The sequence below is a fragment of the Hemibagrus wyckioides genome, linkage group LG28 (genome assembly GCF_019097595.1).
Source record: "Hemibagrus wyckioides isolate EC202008001 linkage group LG28, SWU_Hwy_1.0, whole genome shotgun sequence".
Lineage (NCBI taxonomy): Eukaryota > Metazoa > Chordata > Actinopteri > Siluriformes > Bagridae > Hemibagrus > Hemibagrus wyckioides.
This window is the reverse complement of record NC_080737.1, coordinates 14343485-14360086: the sequence shown is the minus strand read 5'-3', so window position 1 is coordinate 14360086 and position 16602 is coordinate 14343485. Positions and strand designations below refer to the sequence as shown.

At 38.4% G+C, this 16602-nt stretch overlaps 1 protein-coding gene across 1 annotated transcript; it reads left to right on the top strand.

The window, feature by feature from the left end:
- The first annotated feature begins 1113 nt into the window (after positions 1-1113).
- Positions 1114-15960, top strand: trpv1 (transient receptor potential cation channel, subfamily V, member 1). The gene is made up of 16 exons (XM_058383506.1): positions 1114-1248; positions 4345-4560; positions 5562-5713; positions 5814-5966; positions 7454-7591; positions 7719-8008; positions 9205-9381; positions 9618-9773; positions 9952-10074; positions 10162-10232; positions 10437-10602; positions 10728-10794; positions 10885-11222; positions 11622-11737; positions 12388-12488; positions 13517-15960. Exons 2-16 carry the CDS (start codon positions 4376-4378, stop codon positions 13615-13617), a joined length of 2334 nt encoding a protein of 777 aa, XP_058239489.1. The 5' UTR covers positions 1114-1248; positions 4345-4375; the 3' UTR covers positions 13618-15960.
- Positions 15961-16602: the final 642 nt, after the last annotated feature.

Here is a 16602-nt window from a genome sequence, read left to right as displayed (position 1 = left end):
AGGGTCTTCGAGAAATGTTGTTTCATTTCACTATGTACTGCGGTCAGCTATATGTGATTGAACTGACAATAAATGCTTCTTGACTTGACTTTCAAATTTATTCATGTTCTATTGGCAGATAACTTTTCTTTTTTTACTCATAAGCATTTTATTTCGAGAAAAAGATAAGTAAAAGCAATAAGTAAAAGCATTTAAAACAGGCTGAATAATCTTAGATTTGATTTAAAATGCTTTGTACCGTTCTGTATTTACACATATAGACGACCTTTTGCAACCATAACGTTACACTTAATACTTAGCATTTAGTGATGTTATAGGTTTCCAAAACACAGCGTATTTACTATCATTTGTAAATCATTGAACTGTTAAAGCAAATAACACAATATTTTCCCATTGCATTGTTTCCACTATTGCTCAGAGAGTTTCACTTGTGCAGTTTCTTTTCCGCAAATCACATGATGTGAACGCTGGTTCTGGCATTTAAATGTCTGTGTGTGTGTGTGTGTGTGTGTGTGTGTCCACCATGTATAAGTGTGCAGAAGTGGGTAGTGTTTTTTTCAAACCACATCTGCAAATACACAGTGTTCTGCCAGCTGTATGTGTGCTACATGTCATGCATTGCTCTGACACACTGAGAAGAAAATACCGTTTTTGGACCTTTAAATAGACCCCATTTGTGTGGTGAAAATATGAATAAATTGTGAATGACATGACTACAATAAATATAGATCGAAAGTCTAACCCCAGATGCACTTAGTATGCTTCGGTTTCAATTTGTAAATGATTTTGAATTGAGTTAGTTATGATACTTGATAAGTGCATGCGCTATCATTATAAAAATCTAAAAAGCTTGTGAAATGAGGAAAAATAGCACTCTGTTTAGAGATGCTTTTTATCAGCATGATACAAAAATCACAATTTTATACGCAGTAGTTCTACAGACAACAATTTTCGATCCTAAATGAGTCTTGAGGTTTCTCTGGGATTCTTTTACATCCACTCTGGGATTCTCTTACATCCAGAGACAGTGAGAGAGCTCTCTCTCTCTCTCTCTTTCTCTCTCCCTCTCTCTCTCTCTCTCTCTCTCTCTCTCTCAGTACTTGCAAGCGATCACTTCCTCTTCTGCTTCATTTTCAGGCAGCCGAAGCCAGAATAAAAGATGCTGTTATGAAGTGAAAGGTGTTAACACAGTTGGGGATCAAATTCAATTAAATCTCACCACAGGTTGGATATTTAAGTGACTTTTTGGTAAGTACCATTATCTCATCTGCTTTTATCTATCATCCTTAATTCTCTCTTTTCTTTTTTTTCATATTACGGATGTATTATCGTCTTCCACATAAATACCTCAGCACTTTTGAATTCCAACCTAGAATTGCTCCCGGAATGTGCAATTTATCAACAATCATGTCTATGTCACTGTAGTTGTTGCTGCTGATTTGCACTGACACTAATTGTAGACTTCAGAATATCAGAAGAATCTGCAAAACAAACATGCCTTTTGAGTAACAAACAACTGCCACACCCCAGTGGAGAGACAATGTGATCCACTTCAGGCTGATCAATAATATGATATTATATATCACATTATATACACATACATATAATATATGATAATGCCCCCTGAGCCCATTTATCATCCCGGGTTTGGTTTGGTTTCGCGATTTCAGTTTGCTTTTTGGAAAAGCAGCTTTTCACTAGAAGGAGATACTGCGTCTAAGCCTCCATACATAAAACACTTAAGGATTCTGGCTAAGGTATGTGTGCTAATGCATGTGTGCATCATGTAACAGCAGCATAAAAAAATATATAAAAAATTTATCGTTCAGCTCTGCCTGGTTGGTAGCTCTCACAACCATCTGATCAATATCTGTTGTTTTCGAATGTTTGCAAACGCAAGAGCCTGTTGTATGTGTTTTCTCATTACAAATGTAGGTAATAATTTGGCAGATGCTTTAATATAAAGATAGAAACAAAATGCAATTATATAGCAAATGCAGTTAGAGTATATATAATCCTATTATAAAGCTAAGCAGGGTTGTTTGAGTGGGTCTGCTGAATTATATGCTGACTCTAATCTTATGCTATGCCCTTAATGGTCACCAGACCTCATCCCAACTGAACATCTATAGGAGGTTTTTGAGTGACGTGTTAGACACCATCATAATAGTGTTCATCTCTCATGTTGCTTTTTACATGACCAATTTGTGTCAGAATTAGTTTATTAATGTCTAGGGGCAATCCATAAGCTAGAAGTCACAGTATACATCTACACTCAACGGTCAAAGTCGATGGTTTGTGGACATCTGACGTGAGCTTCTCTGTTATAATAACCTCCACTGTCCACTCTGAAACAGCTTTCTGTTAGATGTTGAAGCATGGCTGTGAGGATTTGTGTTCATTCAGGTACAAGAGCATTATAGAGATCAGGTGTTGATGTTGGGTGAGGAGGTCTGGGGTGCAGTCACTGTTTCAGTTCATTCCAATGGGGTTGAGTTAGAGTCAGGGTTTTGTGAAGGACACTCAGGTTCTTCCACTCCAATTTTGGCAAACCGTGCCTCCATGGAGCTCGTTTTGTGCACAGGGACACTGTTATTCTGGAACAAGTTTGGGCCTCTTAGTTCCAATGAAGGGAAAGCTACAGCATACAGTCATTCTAGACAATCATGTGCCTCTAACTTTGTGACAAGCCCACATATACTTGTGATGGTCAAATGTCCCTAATGTTTTGTCAGATACTTTATACTGCTAGGATAATATCATGTGAACTGTTGCTGTGGTAACCAAATTCATTCATATGATATTAAGTGTCCAGACAGTCCTAAAACCACACTGAGACTTCTCCTTTTTTTTCGTATTTGCTTTCTGCTTTTCCGTCTGTATCACAGCATAGGGCTTCCTCTTTATGACTGGGAAATATATTTAGTTTGCATAAAAGTTATGACTAAGGTTTTTCTTCTTCTGATGAATGTTACAGTGATGTTACAGGATACACCTACAGTAAGTTTAACATTTCACAGTCAAGTGAAAGTTATCTAATCTGGTAAATAAACCAGTTTTAATAAAAATAGATCAAGAATTTACGCACAAAATAACAGTTACCAAGAAAACCTGGGAGTAGTGTGGGACATCAAGACTACATCACATGATAATAAGAATTTTCTTGTCACATCCAAGGTTTCATTTAAAGCAGGATGTTTAGGCACTGTTTCAATCCCTTCAGATTAATATTGTGAAATCACTTGTTTATGACTGAACTTCATATCAACTTTAGAAATAGTAAACGATAATAATAACCATCGATAATCATGATGACAACAAGCATTACTCAATAAAACCATTAAAGGTGTTGAAAAATTTCATTACATTGAGCTAGTGCATGAGGCTAGCAGGCTAGGAGCTGATAAATTAGTTTGTGTGTGTTAAAGTTGTTTTATACTTTGGTGCCTGAATGTGTGAAGGTAATCTTGCTAGCTAAGCCTGGAGAAGAAAGGATTATTGCTAGTTAAGCTAATTAAGCTTTTTACACCATGTGCTAAAACACACAGATTTATACATGCACATTTGCTGTAGCACTTATCCAGTACTCTCTGTTTTGTTTTGTTTTGTTGTTTTCGCCTGCTGGTTACCGGCTAAACCATGCTAACTGACAGGCTTTTAACAAGCCTAACAGCATTATCCTCTGGTTACACTGTATGTTTCAGATAACATAGCTAACATTTTACTTTATGATATAAAAGCTATGCATATTCTAGGTAATACTTATAGCTATGGGAAATACACATAGCTGCTTGGTACACTGAGAGTACACTGTATGAACACTTAATAATAATAACATTCAAAAGGTCTTATCAGAAAGTATTGTCACACAAGTCTTCTCAAGGCTCATATAGCTGATTTAAGTGTCTTTCTAAAAAGAATTTGCTCTAGGATTTCAGATAGGGAAGAACCGAAGCACACCTTGAGAATATTTAATTGAAAGGTTTAGCAACTGGAAAACTAAAACGTCGGACCTTCCAGTAAGGCAACAGCACCTAGGCATATTTTGCGAAATAGTTCATGAGTTGGATTTATGTGAAGAGGGTTTGTGGCAACACTTGACTTCCTTCCACCTTCACTTCCCACTTCAAAGTTTCTTTCTTAACTATTGGAAAAGCTGCTTCTTTGACAGTCATGCTTATTATACTTCTTATATTTATTATCCTTACTATAAGGCAAATAATCTTATACAATACTATATTCTGATTCTGTAAACTAATCTGACATAGAAAAGAGAATGAAAATGGATATGACTTGAATATGAATTTATTGTTTGACTGGAATTTATAATACTTCTTTACTCAGAATTGTGACACTAAGGTCTACAAGGAACAGTATGGATACTGCGGAAACCTTTACTTTTGAGACGGATGACAGGACGTGTCAGGAGAGGGCTAAGGCCAAAGCAACAAGGAAGGATCGACAAGCATGTGGAAAGGACAAAGTGCCAATGGACACTGACCTCCCAGAGGACCACGGTGATTTTTCTTGCCAAGTCCGATACAACCTGAACTTTTCTGAGTGAGTAGAAGTCTGAATTTTTAATGTACCTACAGTACGTGCACTTAAAGAAGCAATAAAGTATTCCATCACTGGAATATAAAGAGTAATACAGTTTTTATGCTGGATTGTACCAACCTAAAAAAGGCATTGACAGAATGATTGACATAATAACTTTAAAGTAAAGTTTAAAGAGGAACAGTTGAAAGAACCTGCTAGTGTTCTATCAAATCCCACATCTCATGCTAGGATTGGATAGAAGTTCTCCCTCACAAGCAGTCTAACAATTAGACTGTGATTGCCAGACTTAATGGAAAATAGATGTCTAACAATAGGGATCTGCCAACTTATGGGAGGGGAAAAAATAATGTGTATGGCGACTTGCAGTCTGCAGAGATATGAAAGACTTATCTTTGAGAATGATGTTCTAGCCAATAATAATGCAGAGGGCAGAATATAGGTGAGAAGATATAACACTTGCTTCTAAGTACATGGGTCGAAAACACCATTTCAGCGATTATCTGAAATACAGAGGGAGCAAAATATATGGGGGATGTGGCACCTTAGTGGTTGAGGTGTTGGACTACTGATAAGAAGTTTGAATCCCAGGTCCACCAAGTCCACCACTTCTGGGCCCCTGAGCAAGGCCCTTAACCATCACCTGCTCAGTTAAATAAAATGTAAGTCGTTCTGGATAAGGGTGTCTGCCAAATACCAGAAATGTAACTGTAAATATCTGAATACAGAGAGAGAGAGGAAAATACTTCTCTAGCACCGTGCAAATCTATAATGAAACACTGATCAGATATTGAGTTCCAATACAATGTATACTTTTTCTTTCATTTTTCATTTTATTGTCTACCGCTTATCCGATCTATCCTTGGGTCACGGGGAGCCTGTGCTTATCTCAGGCCTCATCGGGCATCAAGGCAGGATACACCCTGGACGGAGTGGTGGCTCAACATCACATCCATAATTAAGTGAACATGTTTATGAATGGTTCATGTTTGTTCTTTCTGCAGCGATATACGCGGGATAAAAGCCGAATCAAATGAGCGTGATAGGTTTGACATTAAGAGGCTTTTTGATGCCGTGTCCAGTGGTGATGTCACTAGGCTGGAGGGCCTGGAGGAGTATCTGCAAAAAACAAACAAGAAGCTGACAAACAGTGAATGTAAGAACTATGTTTGAAACATCTGTATATAAAATCAGTGCGCTTAAATATAGTTGAGAAATATAGTAGCAGTTTTATTATTATGTCACGTGTCCATCAGATCGGCCCAATGGCAAGACAGCCCTGATGAAAGCTCTGCTAAACCTGAGAAATGGAGATAATGCAACAGTGGAGCACTTGCTGGGTATCGCAGAGAGAATGGGACATCTGGATAAGTTCGTGAATGCAGCATATACAGATACCTATTATGAAGGTATGAATATTTGAACTTTTTAATATCTGTATTATATTTTACCAAATTTGACTCGTATAGGGAATATACCTTTTCTATAAGTACTCAATTATTAGATATACTGACCAGGCATAACATTATGACCACCTGCCTAATATTATTCTTGGTCCCCCTTTTGCTGCCAAAACGGCCCTGACCCGTCATGCACTGTGTATTCTGACACCTTTCTATCAGAACCAGCATTAACTTCTTCAGCAATTTGTCCAACAGTAGCTCATCTGTTAGATAAGATCTCACAGGCCAGCTTTCTTCCCCACGTGCATCAGTGAGCCTTGGTCGCCCATGACCCTGTCACCGGTTCACCACTGTTCCTTCTTTGGACCCCTTATGATAGATACTGACCACTGCAGACCGGGAACACCCCACAAGAGCTGCAGTTTTGGAGATGCTCTGATCCAGTCGTCTAGCCATCACAATTTGGCCCTTGTCAAACTCTCTCAAATCCTTACGCTTGCCCATTTTTCCTGCTTCTAACACGTCAACTTTGAGGACAAAATGTTCACTTGCTGCCTAATATATCCCACCCACTAACAGGTGCCATGATGAGGAGATCATCAGTCTTACTCACTTCACCTGTCAGTGGTCATAATGTTATGTCTGATGTATGTGACTCATCTGTGCTGAGAAAGTTCCATCACCTGTATACTATCTAGTGGTCATATGGTAGTTCTGTATACAGACAGGGTATCCTTACTCACCTGTCCACCTGGAATTGTAATTGTATACCTGTAAAGTGCCCCAATATGTTTATCAGTGCTGATTTATTGTAGATAAAATTTAGATGATAATATGTACATCCAACCTTTTTGCTGTTATATCTGCTTCTACTCTCTTGAAAATGCTTTCCATTAAATGTTGGAATAGTGCTGTGAGCGTTTCTTTCCTTTCAGTCACAAGGATTGAGGTTTGGTCACAAATGCATCTGGAGGTCAGGTTCTTCCACTCTGCTTTCAGCAATTGACCCCATCACACTCTATGAAGAAAGAGCATACTGCACGGTCATCCTGTTAAAATGTTCTCAATCTACTGCAAAGCTGTTTGCTGTACATTTAGTTCTGAAATTCAGGCTTTCACACCGCTTTTCCATGACTTTACAGTCCGGCATCACCACAGCTTGTGTTGCTTTGATCTGAGAGAGTAATGTCATCATTTCCAACCAGCTAGCAAGATCAATTCTGCTCTTTTGGACAGCTGACCACAACGGCCTCAGGATTTCAAACTTGCAATCTTCCAAATAAAAAAATTCAATCCTTTTCTGCTCTGTCAATCAAGATCCTCCCCTTATTATTTAGAGTATTATTAGCCTGTAGTGGACATCTCTTAGTTTCTCAGTACAGAAAATGAGCAGGTGTTTGTGGTGACTGATTTAACGTCTTGGAAGAAGAAAATCGTTCCCAGGTAGGTACCTGTTGTGTGATTCATTTGTTGATTTTGTGTGATTGGTGCAGGACAGACGGCTCTTCATATTGCCATTGAGAGGAGAAACAAGCACTTTGTTGCGCTGCTCATTGAGAAAGGTGCTGATGTCCATGCAAAGGCCTGTGGGACGTTCTTCCAGCCACTTAGTGAAACTTGTTTCTACTTTGGTAAGTGATGAGGAGGAAGCATTATAGGAATGTTAAGTGTAAGATCATAGATTATACCTTTATAGCTTAATCAGTGGTACACAGCATTCCATGTGTTCATTAATAAACTCCAAACCCTTTTCCACAGGGGAGCTTCCACTTTCTCTGGCAGCATGTACTAATCAGAAAGACATTGTGGACCTGCTGATGGAAAAAGCAGACGTGAGGTGTACAGACACTCTGGGCAACTCGGTCCTCCATGCTCTTGTGATGGTGGCTGATAACAGCCCCGAAAATACAGACTTCGTCATTTCCATGTACGACTACATTCTTACCAAAGATGCTGCTAGGAATCCCAAACAGGAAAAGCTGGAGGACATTAAGAACAATCGGGGACTTACTCCCATCAAGCTGGCTGCGAAGTTAGGAAAGATTGGGGTAAGAGTGTATCAGTACCAAAAATGTATAATAAGTAAACTGAATAATAAGTGAACTGAATAAGCTTCCCAGGTGAATTATGGTACAAATGCATTGCATGTGGAGTTTGTGCATGTTTTAATTGTGCAGAGATTTTCAAAGCCTTCGGATATCCGCTGGATGTGGTCAGGATAGGGGGAATCTAGGACTGGTTTGAGGAACACTGATTCGTTTTAGAAGTCTTGAACAATTGTATATTTATATTGGGGCTTCCTGATGTTAAATGGCTCTTTCATTCCGTTCAGTCTTGTGATGTTTTCTTACAATTTTATCTGCAAAAAGTGCTGGGAAATATTATCTGCAAGGGCAGTGTGGCAATTGCACATGACTGTACTTGAGACACACTTCCCCTTTTTAGGTTTGGTACACTAAGGCAGCAGATAACTTCATCTTGTCCCACAGTGTTTTCGCATGAAAAGTAAGATGTAGCTTAACAACTGTCACAAGTCAGCAGCTTAAATCCCTAATGAATGAGCCAAAGGTAACGGTGATAGGGGAAATCTTCTCTTCTGGGTGATACGGGATAGTGTCATTACAATATAGAGCTGTAGAAGAGTACAAGCAAGCAGTAGGTTATGAAGTGTGTTGAAAGGATTTTCAGTAAGAGCGTCCTGGAGCATACCTCAAGGCAATCTTTACGACTACAGCTGCCGTGTGAGGTTATCCATTAAAGTAAAGGCAAGACTCAGGTATACTGTAGGTACTCACTAAAACTGGACAGGAGAAAATGACCTGGCTTGTTATTTCCAGTTTCACTGAATCTCTGCCCACTGTAGCCTTAGATTCCGGTTGTTGGCTGACAGGAGTGGAAGCAGATGTGGTCTTGTGCTGTTGTAGCCAATGTTTGACATGTAGCATGCTCTGAGATGCTTTTCTGCTCACTACAATTGTAAAGTGTTGTTATTTGAGTTACTGTCACCTTTCCTATCAGTTCAAAGAAGTCTGGCCGTTCTCCTCTGACGTTTCTCAACAGAGTGTCAGATCTGCTGCTTACTGGATGAAGTATACTCTAGTGGCTCTTGTTCATGGAAATCCCAGGAAATCAGCAGTTTGTAAAAAATCTAAACCAGCCCATCTGGCACCAGCAACCATGCCACGGTCAAAGTTACTGATATCACATTAAAGATATAATATTCATTTTTTCTTTGTTCCTCCAGCTGTTTGAACACATTCTCCATCGCGAGTTCCACCAAGAAGAGTGCAGGCATCTGTCCCGAAAGTTCACTGAGTGGGCATATGGCCCAGTGTACGCTTCTCTATATGACCTGGAGTCTCTAGACACCTACGAGCCAAACTCTGTCCTGGAGATAGTTGTTTATGGCACAGAAATACCTGTAAGAGAAATATATACTCTGCAGAAACTCGGCTAATTATCTGATACGCTTGACTTCTCTTTAACGCGTAATATGCACTGACTGTACATTTTCATTATTTATGTATGCCTCCTGATATATGAGGCTGATAATGCTTTGTAAATAATTTTGTCCTTATAACTCAAGTCAATTAGAGTTAAGAAAAGAACATCGAGGATCCTGAACAGAGTCGCTGATGCTGTGGTGTTTTGTTTCAGAATCGTCTCGAGATGCTCCAAACTGAGCCGCTTAATAAACTCCTGGACGACAAATGGAACAGATTCGCCCACCGGATATTCCTGTTTAAGTTTATTGTTTATCTCATTTATCTCGCCATCTTCACAATTGTTTCTTATCACCGTGAAGAAGGACACGTGAGTCAAGGCCACAGACTAATTCGAACAAATAATATGAATTATAATTAAATAAATGATTATTATATTTTATTATATAGTATTAAAATAAATACATTTAAAAAAAATAATTAATACGTAATTTAAGAAAACTTTTACCATTAACTGGTGTACAGTTTATGTATTCACTTTAATCTAGCCCGAGATTAAAATCTGGGAATACGTTCCAAAAAAGGATGAGGAAAACATTCTTGGCGGCTACTTAATGCTCGCCGGACGGATCATCATGGCTCTCGGATCAGTTTACTTCTTCGTCACTGTGGTGCATATCGTTTACTTTGTTTAAAAAAATACAGTGTCTTAACATTAATTAGTCTAACGTGTAACGATGACTTGTGCCTTCTTGTAGCTGATGAATATAAAGAAAAAGCGGCCGAGTCTGAAAACACTGCTGGTAGATGGCTATTCTGAGCTGCTTTTGTGAGTGCTCCAACATTTTAAAACACACAGTATATATTGCTGTATGCACATAATCCATGCATATAGGACGAAATTACATTTTTTTGCCCCTTATTTATTATTTATTTTACTTTTTTGGAAAAAATACTGTCATGATTCATCACATGGGGTGTGTAGATTTTCTATCCCCTGTACATGTCACATACATGTCTTCTGGTGCTGTAGTTTATTTCAGGCTGTGTTCTTTATGATCTGTATGGGGCTGTATCTCGGCGGGTTGAAGGAGTATCTTGCCTTCCTGGTGCTCAGCGTGGCTCTGTGTTGGGTTAATCTGCTCTACTTCTCCAGAGGAACCCGCCACATGGGCATCTACAGCGTTATGATTCAGAGGGTGACTGATTTATTCATTTTATTTTCCTAAAGTTAACACACCGTGAGTACACTGCCGTACACTGTGGATCTGTCCCCATCTTAAATATTTGAGGATTTCATATTCCGACTCCTTTTGTTTACTAGATGATCCTTAGTGACATTTTGCGCTTCCTCTTCGTCTACATGGTCTTCCTCTTTGGATTTTCAGCAGGTACTATCTTATACACTTGTCATTTTTTTTTGCTCCACAAAAACATCATCCTGGTCAATAAAGTGTTTCTTTTCTTCGCTCTCCAAACAGCTGTGGTCACTCTCCTCAAAGGTGACTCGGAAGAAACCTCCGAACCAACCCCGAGATACCACTTGATTGGACGGACATTGTATGTAGATGCTGCAGGAGGCTGCAAAAAACCCAGCTTTAAAACCATCGCCTTCACCACGCTGGAGCTGTTTAAGTTCACTATAGGCATGGGCGACCTGGAGTTCACAGAGCAGTATGAGTATAAACACATATTTTATGTGCTGCTCATATCCTACATTGTGCTCACGTACATACTGCTGCTGAACATGTTGATCGCTCTGATGAGCAAGACTGTGGAAAAGATGTCCAAGGAAAGCACCAGTATCTGGAAACTACAGGTATAAACACAGCGTCCACTGGAATTATTGGCAACCTGATGAACTGAAATCAAGTGAAATTTATTATATATAGGCGTCCACCTCCTGTATAGCTGTGCTTCCAGGGTTTCCACCTCCAGTTCAAATACATGTTTTGTAGGTTGATCGGCATCTCTAAATTATCTGTAGTGTGTTATTACGGGAGCATTGGCTTCCTCTCCAGGGTGTCCACCTTCTTCTGCTCAGGCCCTGTGTACTACTGTATTAGCGTTTCAGAAAATGGATGGATAATTTATTTTATAGTTAAAATGTCACTGTCACATCATTAATGGACCCAAACGAGCAACACAGTACTTGTTGAACATGTCAGCGATATGTTAGATTTTTAATATCATATAGTAAATGTGTGTGTTTTCCCAGCGTGCCATTACCATCCTGGATCTGGAGAGATACGCGTGCTGCCTGAAGACGAAGTTACGCTCAGGAGTGAAGAGGAACCTGGGCAAAAAAGAGGAGGACTGGCGCTGGTGTCTCAGGTTAAAGAAACAAGCTTTATAGCTATAGATGTATGGATGGTTTGACCGGAAAGTAAAAGAGTAACATGGTGTGGTACTTCTAGAACAATTTAGAGGATGGTGCAATCAAATTTGATGTTTATTAATGGAATTCAATGAGAATGTAATCAAAAAATAAAATTACTCTAAAGAAAATATGAAAGAATAGAATCTCATGGGGGCGGGAAATGATATGAATTTCATCAAACAAAAGGGACATTTTGTTCAATTTAACCTAAATCCTCCAATATTCTTAAATCTAGAGTTGCTTCTAAAAATAAAAAACCTTTTTAATTCACACTCAAGTATGGCTTTGACTAGCGACTTCTACATTAAATTCAATTACGGTTCAATTTTATTTGTATAGCCCGTTTCAGCAATTCACATCATTTACAAAGCCACTTTTACAGAAATCCAGATGTTCGTTTAGATCCCAGAGTTGACAGAGGCAAGATGATCTCTCTGAGCCGAGGCTGAAAACTTGAGTTTGATTCTTCCCTGTGTAGAATGATGGCACATGGAACAGTCACCTGACCGCTTTGATTTTACGCTCACAGTATCTCTTAACCATAATCCAGTCGTTTGGTAAACTGATTATCACCAGTAGATTGGTGCATTTGTGCATTTTTCAGAGTGGAAGAGGTCAACTGGAAAAAATGGAACCGCAACCTGGGCATCATAAGTGAAGATCCTGGAGAATGCAGTACAATATTGCTTCCTTCACCTCAAAGAGGTAATCATTATTAAATACCAGTAAGAACAGCAAGAAGCCTTTATTATCAGACACACATTACAGCATAGTGAAATTCCTTTCTTTGCATGTCCCAGCTGAGGACGTTGGGGTCAGAACACAGGGGGCACTATGATATAGCACCTATGGAGCAGGGAGGGTTAAGAGCCTTGCACAATTGCCCAAAAGTGGAGCTTGGTGGTGCTGGAGCTTGAACCCTAATCAACAACACGGAACCTTAAACCACTTAAAACACCACTGCCCAAATTATAGTATTTTAGGGTTTTAAAAAACCTCTGGCGACTTTTTCAATCAGTATAAACAAATGAATGACCGCAAGTCTGATATAAGATTAGTCAGGACACTATCGGCTTTCAGTGTGTAATGGATTGTGACTGTGTGTATAGCTGCTTCTGAGCAGAGAGATAAGGAAAGGGAGATGTGGACGAATAATTCATATCTCTCCAAATACTCAATAACGCTGGGACAGAGATATAATGGACAGCACTTAAGCTTTTTTGTTTTTTTTTTAAACAGATACAGCAAAATCATAAGATTTATAAATAATAATCAGGGTATTATAAAATGTTAACTTCAATACATTACATACAAAGGCAATAATCCAGATTTTTTGTCATGCATGGTGGCTCAGTGGTAAGTTTCTTGTGGAAGGCCCGGGTTTGATTCCCAGCCAGTGCCCAAATCCCAACCACTGGATGCAGTGCCGGTCCCAAGCCTGGATAAAATGGGAGGTTTGAATCAGGAAGGGCATCCGGGGTAAAACCAGCCAAGAGCTCAACAACAACATGCACATTTCCATCAGTATATAATCCATCAAAAATGCAAAGCTCCACATTTAGCCTTTGAAATGCATTAAGAGGTTGGGGGGGGGATCTATGGTGCAACTGCATGCTGTGAGTTTCACAAGACATGCCTGTTAGTATCCTGACATTTTCAAGCCTTAGTCCTTAAACATGTGTAAGAAATGCATGTTTTTGATGCATATGATGTATATCTCTCTCTTTCCCCAGAGCCCAGCCGGCGAGGGTTCCTCCATGAAATCAGCCGACGGAGACCCAACACACGTTTGGCAGGGCAGGAGACAGAACCCCTCGCAACAACCCCGGTGTAATGAAACTGGATTCAAGCTGTATTTTGTCTTCTGCACATTTATTTGAATAGCGCTTTTAACAATGGACGTTGTCTCAAAGCAGCTTTACGGAAGTATAGAAACATAGAGGGGGGAAAAAATGATAAAGTCTAAGTTAAGTAACTATTTTATCCCTAATGAGAAAGCCTGAGGCGACGGTGGCACACTCCCTGTGAGGAAGAAACCTTGAGAGGAACCAGGCTCAGAACGGAACCTCATCCTCATTTGGGTGACACCGGACAGTGAATAATGTCTTTTGTACAACAGCAACCAGTTCTTGAGGAACTACTAAGGCAGTGTAGTTTCTGAGTTCATTATTTAAGTTGTTAAGGAGGATTTTGGAGGACTATTTTATGAGTCATTCTGACACGTTTTCTGTATATCGCCTACAGAGGTCAGCAACCAGCAGCTCACAGATCATATCCTGTTTATAAACTCCAACCAGTCAGTCAAACAGGAGTCTGTCCCTTTCATAAACAATGTTCAATCATTTCATCAGGGCCAACAAATTGTACAAAAGCTTCACTCTGATCCAAGATCTTTGGCTGTAATGGGGAAGCCATAAATCCTGTCAATATATAGTGACCATATAGTGGACATAGAATAGCTATCAAGTGTTCGAAAGTGTACTAGACACCCTTTATTGATACTAATGCTAATTCCAAATGTACACAACCTTTTTAAAATACCAGGGATTTGGTTTTAATTGACAAAATGACTGACAGTACATTGGAGGTGGTAGAATATGTAACAAAAGGTACATTTTAAGGGATTTATAGGCTTATATCGAAGTAATATGGCACCTACTGGACATTATTTTGAGTGCTCAGACTTGTGAAAGTGTGGAAAGGGTTAAAGCAGCAGGTGATAAAACCCACACAACATGAGTGTATTAGTGAAAAGTAGTTGGTGTGTATAGATGTTGATGTTTTTAAAACTGCTCTGAAATTATTTATGTTGGAATGAATTTATCTAAAGTGTTTTTATTTGCTGACTTAAAGGTAGGACACTGACACACATTCACTTGTGTTTTAAGGATTAGTACGCTACTTAAAATAATCCTAACTTGGTAAAACTATGTAATGACACTGTTTCTGTACAAAAACTAAATGTTATTCTTAACCACACTATACTGTAGCCTACACAACGATCCTGATGGAAAGTACACACTGACATGAAACGCTGGATAGGATTGCTGTCTTTTCTTTTCTTTTTAATCAATATGTACGTTTTCAATTTGCACAGATTTCTGATCATTTTTGCACAACTTAATAATAATGATCAACCACTATAAAGAAATGCCTTTATTGTGCACGGTGAAGTTAATGGAAGGCTTGCTTGGTTCTGCTGCCCTCTAGTGGCAGTGTGGAGCTACTGCATGCATTTCAGGTCATGTAACGTCAAAATTAAGACAAAATACTGGGTGTTCTTTTAAAGTTATGTGTTTATCTGGTGTGATAAGATACTTTATAATATTCATGCTTGTCATTGCATCTGCGGTCTGTCAGACCTCCTTTATTTATTTTTTTTTTTACAAGAAAATCTTATATGAAATACATGAAACACCTTTCTAGGAAAATGTATAGAAATACAAGCCGCCTAGTGTTACTTAAAGATGCATTTGACTGATTATATGATGAAGTCATTAAAATGATACACGAAATTGCATTAAGAAAATGTTTTATACAGTATTTTTGTCTTTTTGCAAAACATTAAGGTTACATAAAGGTTTGTAATGATACCAAAGCAACAAAACGACAGTCTTTGCCAGCTCGTTTTGTTAGTGGAAAAGGAAACAGTTTCTGAATTCCAGCTACATGGGCATGTTGTTTTAAAGAAAATGACAACACTGTAATTAAAAGAAAAAAACTCAAACATTTATTGATCAATTTAGTCAATAATAAAGGAAGCTGGAAACAAACTTACCAGCTGCCAAACATGGCCACCAGCTTGACCAGCTGTTTTGGCATCTGGTGGCCTGTTCAGAGCAAAATTCTGTCCAGACTAGTTTCTCTGACAGCATGTGATAACTATTCACTGTAACTTAACACATAAACAGATGTTTGTGTAAATGGCAGGTTTAAAGTGGACCTTCCTTTTGTTTCGTACCTGACTGTAAATGCAGTCTAACTTGTGGGTTTGAAAACTGTTAAAGAACCAACACCACATCTTCATCATCATCATCATCATCATCATCTATTTCCTTTTATAACACTGATCTTAAAATATATTTCAAAACGCTTTCTAATATGAGATCAGAAAATAAGAAACTTATAAAAACAATTAAAAAAAATTCTAAAGCTTTTCAGATTTATGTAACTGCCCTTATATAGCACTTTTCTTTGTCCTGATATTTTTATTTTATTTCTTTAATTTCAATTTCTTTCATTTCATTTCATTTCATTTCATTTCATTTCATTTCATTTCATTTCATTTTCTTTTTTTATTTTATACATATAAACAATAATTGTTTTATTATTGTTTTATGTTTATGTTCATTTTATGTCCTGCTGTTATTATTCTGTCTTACCTTAAACTGCATCGGCCTCGTACTTTTTGTCTTGTACGTATATGTGATGGAACTAAATTATAAAACAAAAACATCACCACCACATCATATTAATTTAGGTTTGTGTTCAAAATAAACTCACTGTAGATTTATTTTTTCCTCTAGTAAAAGTTTAAATATTGGTATTGATCATTGGATTTCATTTACACCCATTTCATTACTCATTTTTCAGTCAGAGTGTAATGTTGATGAATTTGGTGGTGGTTCATAGTTAAAGTAAAAAAAAAATAAAAGTCCTAATAATCAAGTGACCCATGAAGCTTGGTGTTAAAGTGACATCAATGTTTTTCTGCAGGTTCAGAGGCGTCACAGCAGGTGGAATAGAGGAACTGACTACACACAGGGACCAGAGGTGGATGGGATGATTATTTAGGAGTCTCAGGGAAATGATATATTAT